At 36.0% G+C, this 12,507-nt stretch overlaps 1 protein-coding gene across 1 annotated transcript; it reads left to right on the top strand.

Moving 5' to 3' along the window:
- Window positions 1-11,273: 11,273 nt before the first annotated feature.
- LOC112665351 (olfactory receptor 2L3-like) lies at window positions 11,274-12,209 on the top strand. Its single transcript, XM_025455004.1, has one exon. It carries the CDS (start codon window positions 11,274-11,276, stop codon window positions 12,207-12,209), a length of 936 nt encoding a protein of 311 aa, XP_025310789.1.
- The last annotated feature ends 298 nt before the right edge of the window (window positions 12,210-12,507 follow it).

The raw sequence follows: 12,507 nt of genomic DNA, 5'->3' as shown, positions 1-12,507 counted from the left end.
AACGTTTGATAGAATTCCCCTGGGAAGCCATCTGGCCCTGGACTCTTGTGTCTTGGAAGGTTTTTGATGACTGCTTCAATTTCCTCCCTGGTAATCAGCCTGTTCAGGTTTTCTATTTCTTCCTGTTCCAGTTTTGGTAGTTTGTGGCTTTCCAGGAATGCGTCCATTTCTTCTAGATTGCCTAATTTATTTTCATATAGGTGTTGATAATATGTTTATAAAATCGTTTGTATTTCCTTGGTGTTGGTAGTGATCTCTCCTTTCTCATTCATGATTTTACTAATTTGAGTCTTCTCTCTCTTCTTTTTAATAAGGCTGGCTAATGGTTTATCTATCATATTAATTCTTTCAAAGAACCAACTCCTGGTTCTGTTGATCTGTTCCACAGTTCTTCTGGTCTCGATTTCGTTGAGTTCCTCTTGAATCTTTATTAACTCTCTTCTTCTCCTGGGCGTAGGATCTATTTGCTGTTTTTTCTCTAGCTCCTTTATGTGTAAGGTTAGCTTTTGTATTTGAGTTTCTTCCAGTTTTTGAATGTATGCTTGTATTGCAATGTATTCTCCCTTAGGACTACCTTTGCTGCATCCCAAAGATTTTGAACCGTTGTATCTTCATTCTCATTAGTTTCCATGAATCTTTTTAATTCTTCCTTAATTTCTTGGTTGACCCTTTCATCTTTTGGAAGGATGGTCCTTAACCTCCACGTGTTTGAGTCCTTCCAAACTTCTTGTTGTGATTTAGTTCTAATTTCAAGGCATTATGGTCTGAGAATATGCAGTGGACGATCCCAATCTTTTGGTATCGGTTCAGACCCGATTTATGACCCAGTATGTGGTCTATTTTGGAGAAAGTTCCCTGTGCACTTGAGAAGAATGTGTATTCAGTTGAGTTTGGATGTAAAGTTTTGTAGATATCTGTGAAATCCATCTGGCCCAGTGTATCATTTAAAACTCTCGTTTCTTTGGAGATGTGCTTAGAAGACTATCGAGTATAGAAAGAGTTAGATTGAAATCACCAAGTATAAGTGTATTATTATCTAAGTATTTCTTCACTTTGGTTATTAATTGATTTAAATATTTGGCAGCTCCCACATTCGGGGCATATATATTGAGGATTGTTAAGTCCTCTTGTTGGATAGATCCTTTAAGTATGAGATAGTGTCCCTCTTCATCTCTTACTATACAGTCTTTGGGGTAAATTTTAGTTTATCTGATATAAGGATGGCTACCCCTGCTTTCTTTTGAGGACCATTTGAATGGTACATGGTTCTCCAACGTTTTATTTTCAGGTTGTAGGTGTCCTTCTGTCTAAAATGAGTCTCTTAGACAGCAAATAGATGGGTCCTGCTCTTTTATCCAGTCTGAAACCCTGAGCCTTTTTTGGGGTCATTAAGCCCGTTCACGTTCAGAGTTACTATTGAGAGATAAGAGTTTAGTGTCATCATGATACCTATTCAGTCCCTGTTTTTGTGGATTATTCCATTGAACTTCTTCTTAAACGGGAATTTTAAGAGTCCCCCCTAAAATTTCTTGCAGAGCTGGTTTGGTGGTCACAGATTCTTTCAGTTTCTGCCTATCTTAGATGCTCTTTATCTCTCCTTCTATTCTGAATGAGAGCCTTTCTAGATAAAGTATTCTAGGCTGTAGGTTCTTCTCATTTAGGACCCTGAGTATATCCTGCCAGCCCTTTCTGGCCTGCCAGGTCTCTATGGAGAGGTCTTCTATTCACCTAGTGTTTCTCCCCATAAAAGTTAGAGATTTCTTGTCTCTTGCTGCTTTAAGGATATTCTCTTTATCTTTGGAATTTGCAAGCTTCACTACTAAATGTCGAGGTGTTGAACGGTTTTTATTGATTTTGGGGGGGGGGGGGATATCTCTATTTCCTGGATCTGAATGCCTGTTTCCCTTCCCAGATTAGGTTTTAAACATACATAGTAGGGAATGACAAAGAACAGGTACATTGATTACAGAGTCTGTAATGGGCTCCCTGTGAATGGGGGAGAATGCAGCCTAATGAAGACTGCTTTAGTATGGTATATGCAACATATATTGTATTTCACAGAAGTAGAAATGTTTTCATGCATGTATAAGGTGTGATCACAGAGCTGTTGATACTATTGGGTTAATTCTTTTGGCATTGTAGATTATTGACTGGATTGAAATCATTCAGATTTAAAGGGGTCAGTTTAGGAAATGAATGATGTAATCTATATACGAGTTGGCCAAGTTGTAAAAAAGAAGATTTTAAGTGGAGTTTGAGTAAGAATAGCTTCACTGCTTACAATAAAAAATTGTTAGGAGCTAGTACATAAATATATTCTCTGGGTAGAAGGAAATGTGGATCTTTGTAAGAGACAGGATTGGATCATATTGGGATAGGCTCTAGATGGGCTCATGTGAAATTAAATGGACAAAGCTAGCACGTCAGAGTTCAAATCATCAATACTGATTATAGAGAATAAGCACTTCCTTTTATTTCTGGAATTGAGGGTGCTGTATTTTCCCAAGCAGTGCAATGTGGTTAAATGTTTCACAGAATAAACATATTATTGTTTATGCAGGGCTTTTCCTTGCATGCATCTGTCATTTCTAATTAAATAGTTTCTTTCCCAGTTTTTTTAAAAAGTATAAGATGGAATTTATAATAATAGTCAAATAGTAATGACTAAACTTATCTATCTATGGAGGCAATATTTTCTTTTTTTATTTTTATTTTTATTTTATGATAGTCACAGAGAGAGAGAGAGAGAGGCAGAGACACAGGCAGAGGGAGAAGCAGGCTCCATGCACCGGGAGCCCGATGTGGGATTCCATCCCGGGTCTCCAGGATCGCGCCCTGTGCCAAGGGCAGGCTCCAAACCGCTGTGCCACCCAGGGATCCCATGGAGGCAATATTTTCTAACTGTAAATAGCACCTGGAGATAATTCAGGCATTCATAAGAATAGTGGATATGTTATGATAATTTTTTAACAAAAATATGTCGAATTGTATTGCTTTCTGTGTTTACTGCATTTAAAAAAATAATTCTGTGCCTGTCACACACTTTCCAGTAAAATAATAATTACATTTGTGTTAGCAACTTAGGATGCTTTGGGAATATCAATCAGTTGTTTGAAACTTATGGAGAATAATGTCCCTGAGAAATCCAAGGAGGATGACAGGAAGTGTGAATAAAAATATGATGGTAACTATGTTGATTTTAGTGGAAGTAGTGAAGGTGGTAAAAAATGTCACAGCTATGGTTGACTAGTCACACATGCACCTCACATTTGACATATCCAGTAAATTATCCCATTCAATCTTGTAATTACTCTTGGTTCTTTTTTATGTTTTATTTGGTATAATTGACAAAAATTATATATATATATAATTTTTGTCAAATATATATATATATATATATATATATGGTGCACAATTTGTTTAAGGTACTTACACTTTAAAATAATCACTGCAATCAAACTAATTAGCACATTCACCAACAGACTTAGGATTTTTTTTCATTTTCTTTTTTTCTTTTCTTTCTTTTTCCCTTTTTTTTTTAATTTATTTTTTATTGGTGTTCAATTTACTAACATACAGAATAACACCCAGTGCCCGTCACCCATTCACTCCCACCCCCCGCCCTCCTCCCCTTCTACCACCCCTAGTTCGTTTCCCAGAGTTAGGAGTCTTTACGTTCTGTCTCCCTTTCTGATATTTCCCACACATTTCTTCTCCCTTCCCTTATATTCCCTTTCACTATTATTTATATTCCCCAAATGAATGAGAACATATAATGTTTGTCCTTCTCCGACTGGCTTACTTCACTCAGCATAATACCCTCCAGTTCCATCCACGTTGAAGCAAATGGTGGGTATTTGTCATTTCTAATAGCTGAGTAATATTCCATTGTATACATAAACCACATCTTCTTTATCCATTCATCTTTCTTTGGACACCGAGGCTCCTTCCACAGTTTGGCTATTGTGGCCATTGCTGCTAGAAACATCGGGGTGCAGGTGTCCCGGCGTTTCATTGCATTTGTATCTTTGGGGTAAATCCCCAACAGTGCAATTGCTGGGTCGTAGGGCAGGTCTATTTTTAACTGTTTGAGGAACCTCCACACAGTTTTCCAGAGTGGCTGCACCCCGAATAGCCAGGGGAATTTTAAAAAAGAAAACCATATCTGGGGGCATCACAATGCCAGATTTCAGGTTGTACTACAAAGCTGTGGTCATCAAGACAGTGTGGTACTGGCACAAAAACAGACTCTTTTTCCCTTGTGAAAATACACCAACTGGTGAGATATACCCTAAGAGAAAATGCTTTTAAATTGCTGTACAATAGATAATATTCAACAGGTATACTATAAACTGTAGCATTTGACCTACATCTTCTCATTTATCCCTCCATTTAGTCATTGATGACTGCCATTCTGCTCTGTACTTCTAAAGGTTGACTCTTAGATTTACATACAATTGTAATTATAAAGCATTTGACTCTCTGTGTGTAGCTTATTTAACTTAGCTTAATAACCTCTGGGTTGATCCCCTTTGCCGTTGTTATGTAACTTATATACCCATTTCATTTATCCATTTATTTGTCAATGGACATATAAGATTAATTTCTATATTTTACCTATTATGAATAACACTGCCATAATGATAATAGGAGAACAAGTATATCCTTAAACCTGATTTCATTTTATTTGGATATATGTCAACAAATGTTGGAGATGTGGGGAAAGGGGAACCCTCTTTTTTATATAAATTTATTTTTTATTGGTGTTCAGTTTGCCAACATATAGAATAACACCCAGTGCTCATCCCGTCAAGTGCCCACCTCAGTGCCCATCACCCAGTCACCCCCACCCCCTGCCAACCTCCCGTTCCACCACCCCTAGTTCATTTCCCAGAGTTAGGAGTCTTTCATGTTCTGTCTCCCTTTCTGATATTTCCCATTTTTTCTCCTTAAAGGGGAAACCTCTTGCACTGTTGGTGGGAATGGGAACTGGTACAGCCACTCTGGAAAACTGTGTGGAAGTTCCTCAAAGGGTTAAAAATAGACCTGCCCTACGACCCAGCAATTGCACTGATGGGGATTTACCCCAAAGATACTGATGCAGTGAAACGCCGGGACACCTGCACCCCGATGTTTCTAGCAGCAATGTCCACAATAGCCAAACTGTGGAAGGAGCCTCGGTGTCCATCGAAAGATGAATGGATAAAGAAGATGTGGTCTATGTATACAATGGAATTATCACTCAGCCATTAGAGACGACAAATACCCACCATTTTCTTCGACATTGATGGAATTGGAGGGTATTATGCTGAGTGAAATAACTCAATCAGAGAAGGACAAACATTATATGGTCTCATTCATTTGGGGAATATAAAAATAGTGAAAGTGAATAAAGAGGAAAGGAGAGAAATGAGTGAAAATATCAGTGAGGGTGACTAAACATGAAAGACATCTAACTCTGGGAAATGAACAAGGGGTAGTGGAAGGGGAGGTGGGTGAGGGGGTTGGGATGACTGGGTAATGGGCACTGAGTGGGGCACTTGGCAGGATGAGCACTGGGTGTTATTCTATATGTTGGCAAATTGAATTCCAATAAAAAATTTTTAAAAAAAGAAGTGGGATTGTTGGATCATATGCTATTTTTAACTTTTTGAAGAATTTCTATTGTATTCCATAATGTATCTACTAACCTATATTCCCTCAATAGGGCACAAGTGTTTCGCTTTCTCCAGGCTCTCTCCGACATTTGTTATTTTTAAAAAAATTTGTTTATACCCATCCTAAAAGGTGTGAGATCATACCTTATTGTGATTTTGGTGAGCTCTACTTTTACAGGTTCATAGAGTTGAATTCACTAATCCAAGTTTACTTTCCTAGTAGTGACTCAACTAGAATTAGATCTAATATTGGCTCCAAACAATCTGCAATGTGATTTTTACAATCAAGCAAGATAAACATATCTTTAATCTGACACCAAACTCAAACTATGCACTGATAAATGAGATCTCTCTCAAAATATCTGTCTACTTACTCTTCTATTTATCTATCAATGCTGATTCGCCATTACAATATTTCATGAAAGGCATATTTAGAAACACACAGATATATATGCACATGCAGATACTGTGCCTTTTAGATCTCTTATACAATAAAATCATTATAGATCACAATTTCTATAATGACCTCAACAAAAATATACATTGCTTAAATATTTAATAAGAGTATTAATTCCAAAGTCACTAAAGCATTATTAACTATATACTGTTTGTCATTCTTAATAGAATTTGTTGTGAAAACATTAGATTGCAGGAAAAATTCATGTATGACTCATTGAAGACATACTATAGAGAACTGTGTTTGGCTAAACTCTAGAGGATTCTCTTCTCAGTAATCTGATTCATTCTGTGAAAGCCATTTCACAATGCTGTAAAATCTAGATAACTGATATCAACGCAAAGTAATTGTTATCTATGAACATGCAGATATAATTATGACCCAAGTGGAGCACCTGGCTGGCTCAGTGATTGAATACCTATCTGCCTTTGGCTCAGGGCATGATCCCTGGGTCCTGGGATTGAGTCCTTCATGGGGCTTCCCAAAAGGAGCCTGTTTCTCTCTCTGCCTGCATCTCTGCCTCTCTCCAGTTCAAGGTATTTCAATAGATTCAAGGCAATCCAGGAGTATGTGGGGGTGGGGGATTTACACTTTTCTTCCCCTACAAGTGATAAAGTAAGTTCATTTTGGTGAAGTTCAGCACTCAAAATTATGACAGGGTCTTTGAAGAGAGGAAACAACAAACATTCACATGAAAATTGGTGGTGATTGTGTGTGTGTGTGTGTGTGTGTGTGTGTGTGTGTTTGTGTCCATTCAAACGCTTTTAAAAGTTTAGTCTGAGATTCCTTACAGTATTTTTGGCAAAACAATGAAAAGCTTCTTTGATAAATGCAGTCTTGCTGAAACTATGCAAATAATCAGACCACATCTAATGTGACCAGACCAGACTTATTTAGTGATCTGAAATATCTTTCTTTGAGATCAGTTGATTTCAGAAGGAAATTATACATTACCTGCTATCTGGAGGACACATTTCCAGATTTGCCACTGGATAACTATTTTTAAATGATTTATTTCTCATCATTTGGAATCCACTTATAATATTATAATAATGACCCTATATTTTAAAAATCTGTTTATTCTAAAAATATGTCAACCAATAAAATGGGACATTTTTCAAGTTTATATGCAATTTAAAAGGAACATGGAAACACAGGAAAAAGGAATGCCTGGCAGTTAAACAATGCTTATTGAATGTTATTAAGCTAAATTTTAAAAAGTAATATGCAATTTATTTACAAACTGGATGTGGTTTAGAGAATCTTCCTCATTAAAATGTAGGAATGAATTGAATGTATACAGTTACAACCTAATTTATAGAGGAGATGATACAGAAGAGGCTATTTCTTTGTAACCAAAATCACCTAGGGAATCTTCGGTATCTGGGCAATCTGAGGTGGATTAGATTTCATTTAGACAATGTGTGAGTGATGGATGCATTCTCTACATCATTGATTAGAGTATTTTTGGAGGGAACAAGTGAAAATATAATTGACTCCAAACCAAAGGAAAAAGAAATATCTTGAACAAAATATAAGCACTAAACCAATTAATTTTTTTATTTTTTTAAACCAATTTATTTAGACATAAAACCTTATATACATTTTTGATCCTCTTTCATCTATAGTAATTTTTAAATTAATAGCTTATAGTTTTCTTTTTCATTTATATTTATTTTTTAAGATTTTTTAAAGATTTATTTATTTATTTTATGATAGAACATAGAGAGAGAGAGAAAGAGAGAGGCAGAGACACAGGCAGAGGGAGAAGCAGGCTCCATGCCAGGAGCTTGACGCGGGTCTCTATCCTGGGACTCCAAGATCACGCCCTGGGCCAAAGGCAGGCACCAAACCACTGAGCCCCCCAGGGATCCCTCATTTCTATTTATTTTTGAGCAGTTCAAAATAGCCATTTTTATTTCATAATTGTTGCCTAAAAATGTTTAATGGTAAGGTAGGAATAATTTTAAGTAAAAATTAATATATAAACATCTGCATCCATTTATCTAGCATCTACATTAAGAGAGGAAAACCCAAGAATTTCCTTAAATCTCTGAAATATGATTCATCATCTACACACATCTGTAGCCATATGGATGGTTGCATCAAATGTAAGAGCCACTGGTCAGGATTAAAGGAAATTTGTTCCTGGCACAAATCTTGACATATGTTGGATTCCACCCAGTGGAAGTGTATAGTTCTATCTTCTCTGCCATGAATGGATCTTGTTCAGGTTCAAAGCTTAGTTCTCCAGCTCACTAAGAAACCAACTCTTTGACTTTTTCTCCACTGTATATTGTAGTAATGTTGATGCCAAAACCAAAAGTTCTAGTGAAGTATAAAAGATTGAGGCAGGTGCAAATATTTTGTATATAGTGTGTAACTAGATTAGTTTTCATTATGTCACTAGGTAAAATGAAAATAAAATGGAATTAATCTAGCTATTTTACATAAAAAATACTTCTTTACATTAGACCTTGAAATGTATACAATATCTATAGTGGCTTCAATGTCAGATGCAATACTTCTTTTACCTATAAACAAAATGAGCTCTCCCAGTTATTCCTCTGCAATTTGGAATAATTTAAAATCAACTGCTGCAGATAGATCCAGAACCCTGCTATGGGAATATCACAGTAGATTTGTAGATTCACATCTGCAATAATATCAGTACCTGTAAATTTCTAACTGCAATAACTTTTATATCACTCTAACATTTTATTCAAAGGACGCATGGACAGGATATCAACAGTCCACATGAAGGCAAATACTTCTATTTATTTTACAATTTGTCTTCCAAAACTACCTCAGTATTTTAAGCAATATATTCATCTTCTAGTGCTTGGTTCCTAAATCACAAATACCAGACCATAATTTGTAACTCATCCCACTGTGGATGAAGTGTCACCCACTCCCTACAGTATCAACCTTATCCCCTACCCTCCCCATTCTGTCAACATAGTTACATCCCACGTTAATTCTGAGGGCATGCATTGATAGCATTCTTCCATCTCCTAGAATTTATTGTTTCCATATAAAATATACAAGTGTATTGTGAAACATGAGGTCATTTTGCATAAATTACTTCATTTAAATTACTGCATATATTTCTTCTCAGGTTACCATGATTTGTCTCAAGTAGAATTTAGTGTATATATCTTGTTGATATTGAGAATTATCAAATCGTTTTGAAGACAATATTTAGTATTTTCAGGAAAACACCATTTAATGGGTTATTTCTCATTTATTTTTCTGTATTCTTTGTATCCTGTTTGAACATTGCAGCTCATAAATAATGGTTCCCCAAAAAAAGGCTCATACAATAATATTGACTTAAAAATAAATGTTTTGTCGTGAAGCCTGGGTGGCTCAGTGGTTGAGCATCTGCCTTCAGCTCAGGGTGTGATCCTGGAATTCCAGGATCCTGTCCCACATTGGACTCCCTGCATGGAGCCTGCTTCTCCCTCTGCCTATGTCTCTGCCTCACTCGTTTTCTGTCTTTCATGAATAAATAAATAAATCTTAAAAAAATAAAAAAATGTTTTTTCAAAAATATCAATGCCACATTCACTTACAGGAATGCCCCTAAGTATATACTGGGTTATTTGTATTATTCCTATCATTTTCTTATCTGTTTTAAATGTCCAATTTTGCTTTGTAATTACTTTCTGGTAAATTCTCATCATCTTATGTTTAAAGACATTCATTACATTTATATTATTATCTTTTACATGTCCTGGTATTTTACCTATAATACCAGTATTATTTTACACTTCATTTTATGTACTGCATGATATTTTTACTTTGGAATTAACAATTTCTCATATTTCTCTGAAGATAGATTATTGTAAAGGCTGCATGGAATTATCCCAGTCATTATCCCAAGGCTACATGGAATTATCCCAAAAATGTGTGTGTGTGTGTGTGTGTGTGTGTGTGTACATCTCTCTTGAATATAAAGACTTCCTCAGCAGCCTGATGGCTTTGATCCAAAAAGGTATGAGATATTGAGGCACTACAATCCTTTTTAGGCATAACATGCTGGACTTTACTCACTGATGATATTCCTTCTGGAGAAGATTCCCTCCACTCATTCCCACTTAGACATTCTCAAAATGCCAGTTCTCTTTCTCCTTTTAAGTATCTGTTTCTTAAAATTTCTTCTCCCAGAATGTTCTTAACGTTTTCATCTCTGACACCCCTCTGTTGTCATTCCTACTTTTTAAATTAATGCAGATCTACTTATTATTATTATATTAGTTGAGTTTTATGGTGGGTAGTGAGAAGTATAGGGGCTAAATTCTCACAGTTATGTACACATGAAAAGAGTTTTAAATACACAAAAGCAAGAGGTAAAACAGAACAACAAAAGCTGCCATAAAGGAATGCATAATATTATATAATTATTGAGAAGCATATGAACACAGTACAGATCTTTTCAGAGAGCTTGAACAGAGTCATGGAGCTGCAATAAGACTTTAGAAAAAGTTATCATGAAAAGAGGGTCCTTAAACTACAGAATTTGAATATTGAGTGAGGAGGGAGAAGATATCTGCTTTATATAAATTATACTTGGCAATAGCTATTCATTGAACATTTTGGGGGGGGAGGAAGCAGGTAATAATGGTTGGGACCTAAGAAGGTTGATTAGGCTAGATTTTTAATGGAATCAAACAAATGAACAAAGAGGGTATGTATCTACCACTTGATCTTATAGACTACTGTAGTCTCAGAAATATTAGGGCTTAATTATAAAAGAAAAAAATCATTGCATAGGGGTCATAAAATATATTGAAATATGGGAATGTAATTTATGCATGTATATTAACTTTCAATGCAATCTCAAAAAGTATAGATTCTGACGTTGACAATAATTAAATTTACAATGAGAAATTAAAAAATATCTTAATAAAGTCACAGAAATATATCTTTCTTACAAATTTAAGGATTTCTATGAAATGTTTTGGAGACAAATGTATGGATCAAGATTTTATATATGAGGCAAAAATCAACTGTTTTTTCAAATTATGTGCTAAAATTTTTTAGAGCTGGAATGTTTTCTGAATAGATCACAATGGAACTAAAATAACAAATTATTAAGAGATTATTTTTCTCTAGTAACATGTGTCTCTCTTTAGGGAAATCTAACTTAATGTCCCATGGAAAATTTTAACCAGACATCTGGTTTCTTCTTATTGGGGCTGTTTCCACCATCAAGAATTGGCCTGTGCTTTTTCATTCTCATTGTTCTTATTTTCCTAATGGCTGTGTTTGGCAACCTGTCCATGATCATCCTCATCTTTGTGGACACTCATCTCCACACACCCATGTATTTTCTACTTAGTCAGCTCTCCCTCATGGACCTGAGCTACATCTCCAATATTGTCCCCAAGATGGCTTCTAATTATCTCTCTGGAAACAAGTCTATTTCTTTCATTAAGTGTGGAGTTCAGAGCTTCTTCTTCATTGCTTTAGCTGGTGCAGAAGGACTAATATTGGCCTCGATGGCTTATGATCGTTATGTGGCTATTTGCTTTCCTCTTCACTATCCCATTCGTATAAGCAAAAAAGTGTGCGTGCTGATGATAACGGGATCTTGGATAGTGGGCTCAGTCAACTCCTGTGCCCACACTGTATATGCCTTCAATATACCTTACTGTCAATCCAGGACTATCAATCACTTCTTCTGTGAAGTCCCAGCCATGTTGACGCTGGCCTGCATGGATACCTGGGTCTATGAGTACACGGTGTTTGTGAGCACCACACTCTTGATTGTAATTCCTTTCATTGGCATTGCATGTTCCTATGGACGTGTTCTCCTTGCCATCTTCCACATGCAGTCCACAGAAGGGAAGAAGAAGGCCTATTCCACCTGCAGCACCCACCTCACTGTGGTGACTTTCTACTATGCACCCTTTGCTTACACTTATTTACGCCCAAGATCCCTCCGAACTCCAACAGAGGACAAGGCCTTGGCTGTATTCTACACCATCTTGACCCCAATGCTTAACCCAATTGTTTACAGCCTGAGAAATAAGGAAGTGATGGGTGCTCTGAGAAGAGTGATTCTGAAGTTCTGCTCTATAGAAATGTAGCAAAGTTCTCACTAGTTCTGATGCTTAGAAGTATATTAATTTCATTTTGCAGACTCCTTAAGAACAATATCATAGCACGATTAAAGATAGGAATTACATTAATCTAGAAAATAAAAATAATAAAGATTTGAAAAAGCAATTATATATTCCCAGTCACTCATTTTGTGGCATTTTTTCTTTTAATTTCTTCATTTTTTACAAATTGTTATTTCTTTTTTGTTACAAATTATTAACCATAACCTGAAGTGTAAAGGCCACAGATATTCTCAATAATGCAAGTACTTAAGCAATAAAGTAA

Source organism: Canis lupus, chromosome 14, assembly GCF_003254725.2.
Source record: "Canis lupus dingo isolate Sandy chromosome 14, ASM325472v2, whole genome shotgun sequence".
In the NCBI taxonomy this organism is placed as follows: domain Eukaryota; kingdom Metazoa; phylum Chordata; class Mammalia; order Carnivora; family Canidae; genus Canis; species Canis lupus.
This window is presented reverse-complemented; position numbering and strand designations above follow the sequence as displayed.

What these genes read in the sequence shown, in the direction of transcription:
- LOC112665351 (XM_025455004.1), top strand. Translation starts at nt 11,274, where the DNA reads ATGGAAAATTTTAACCAGACATCTGGTTTCTTCTTATTGGGGCTGTTT.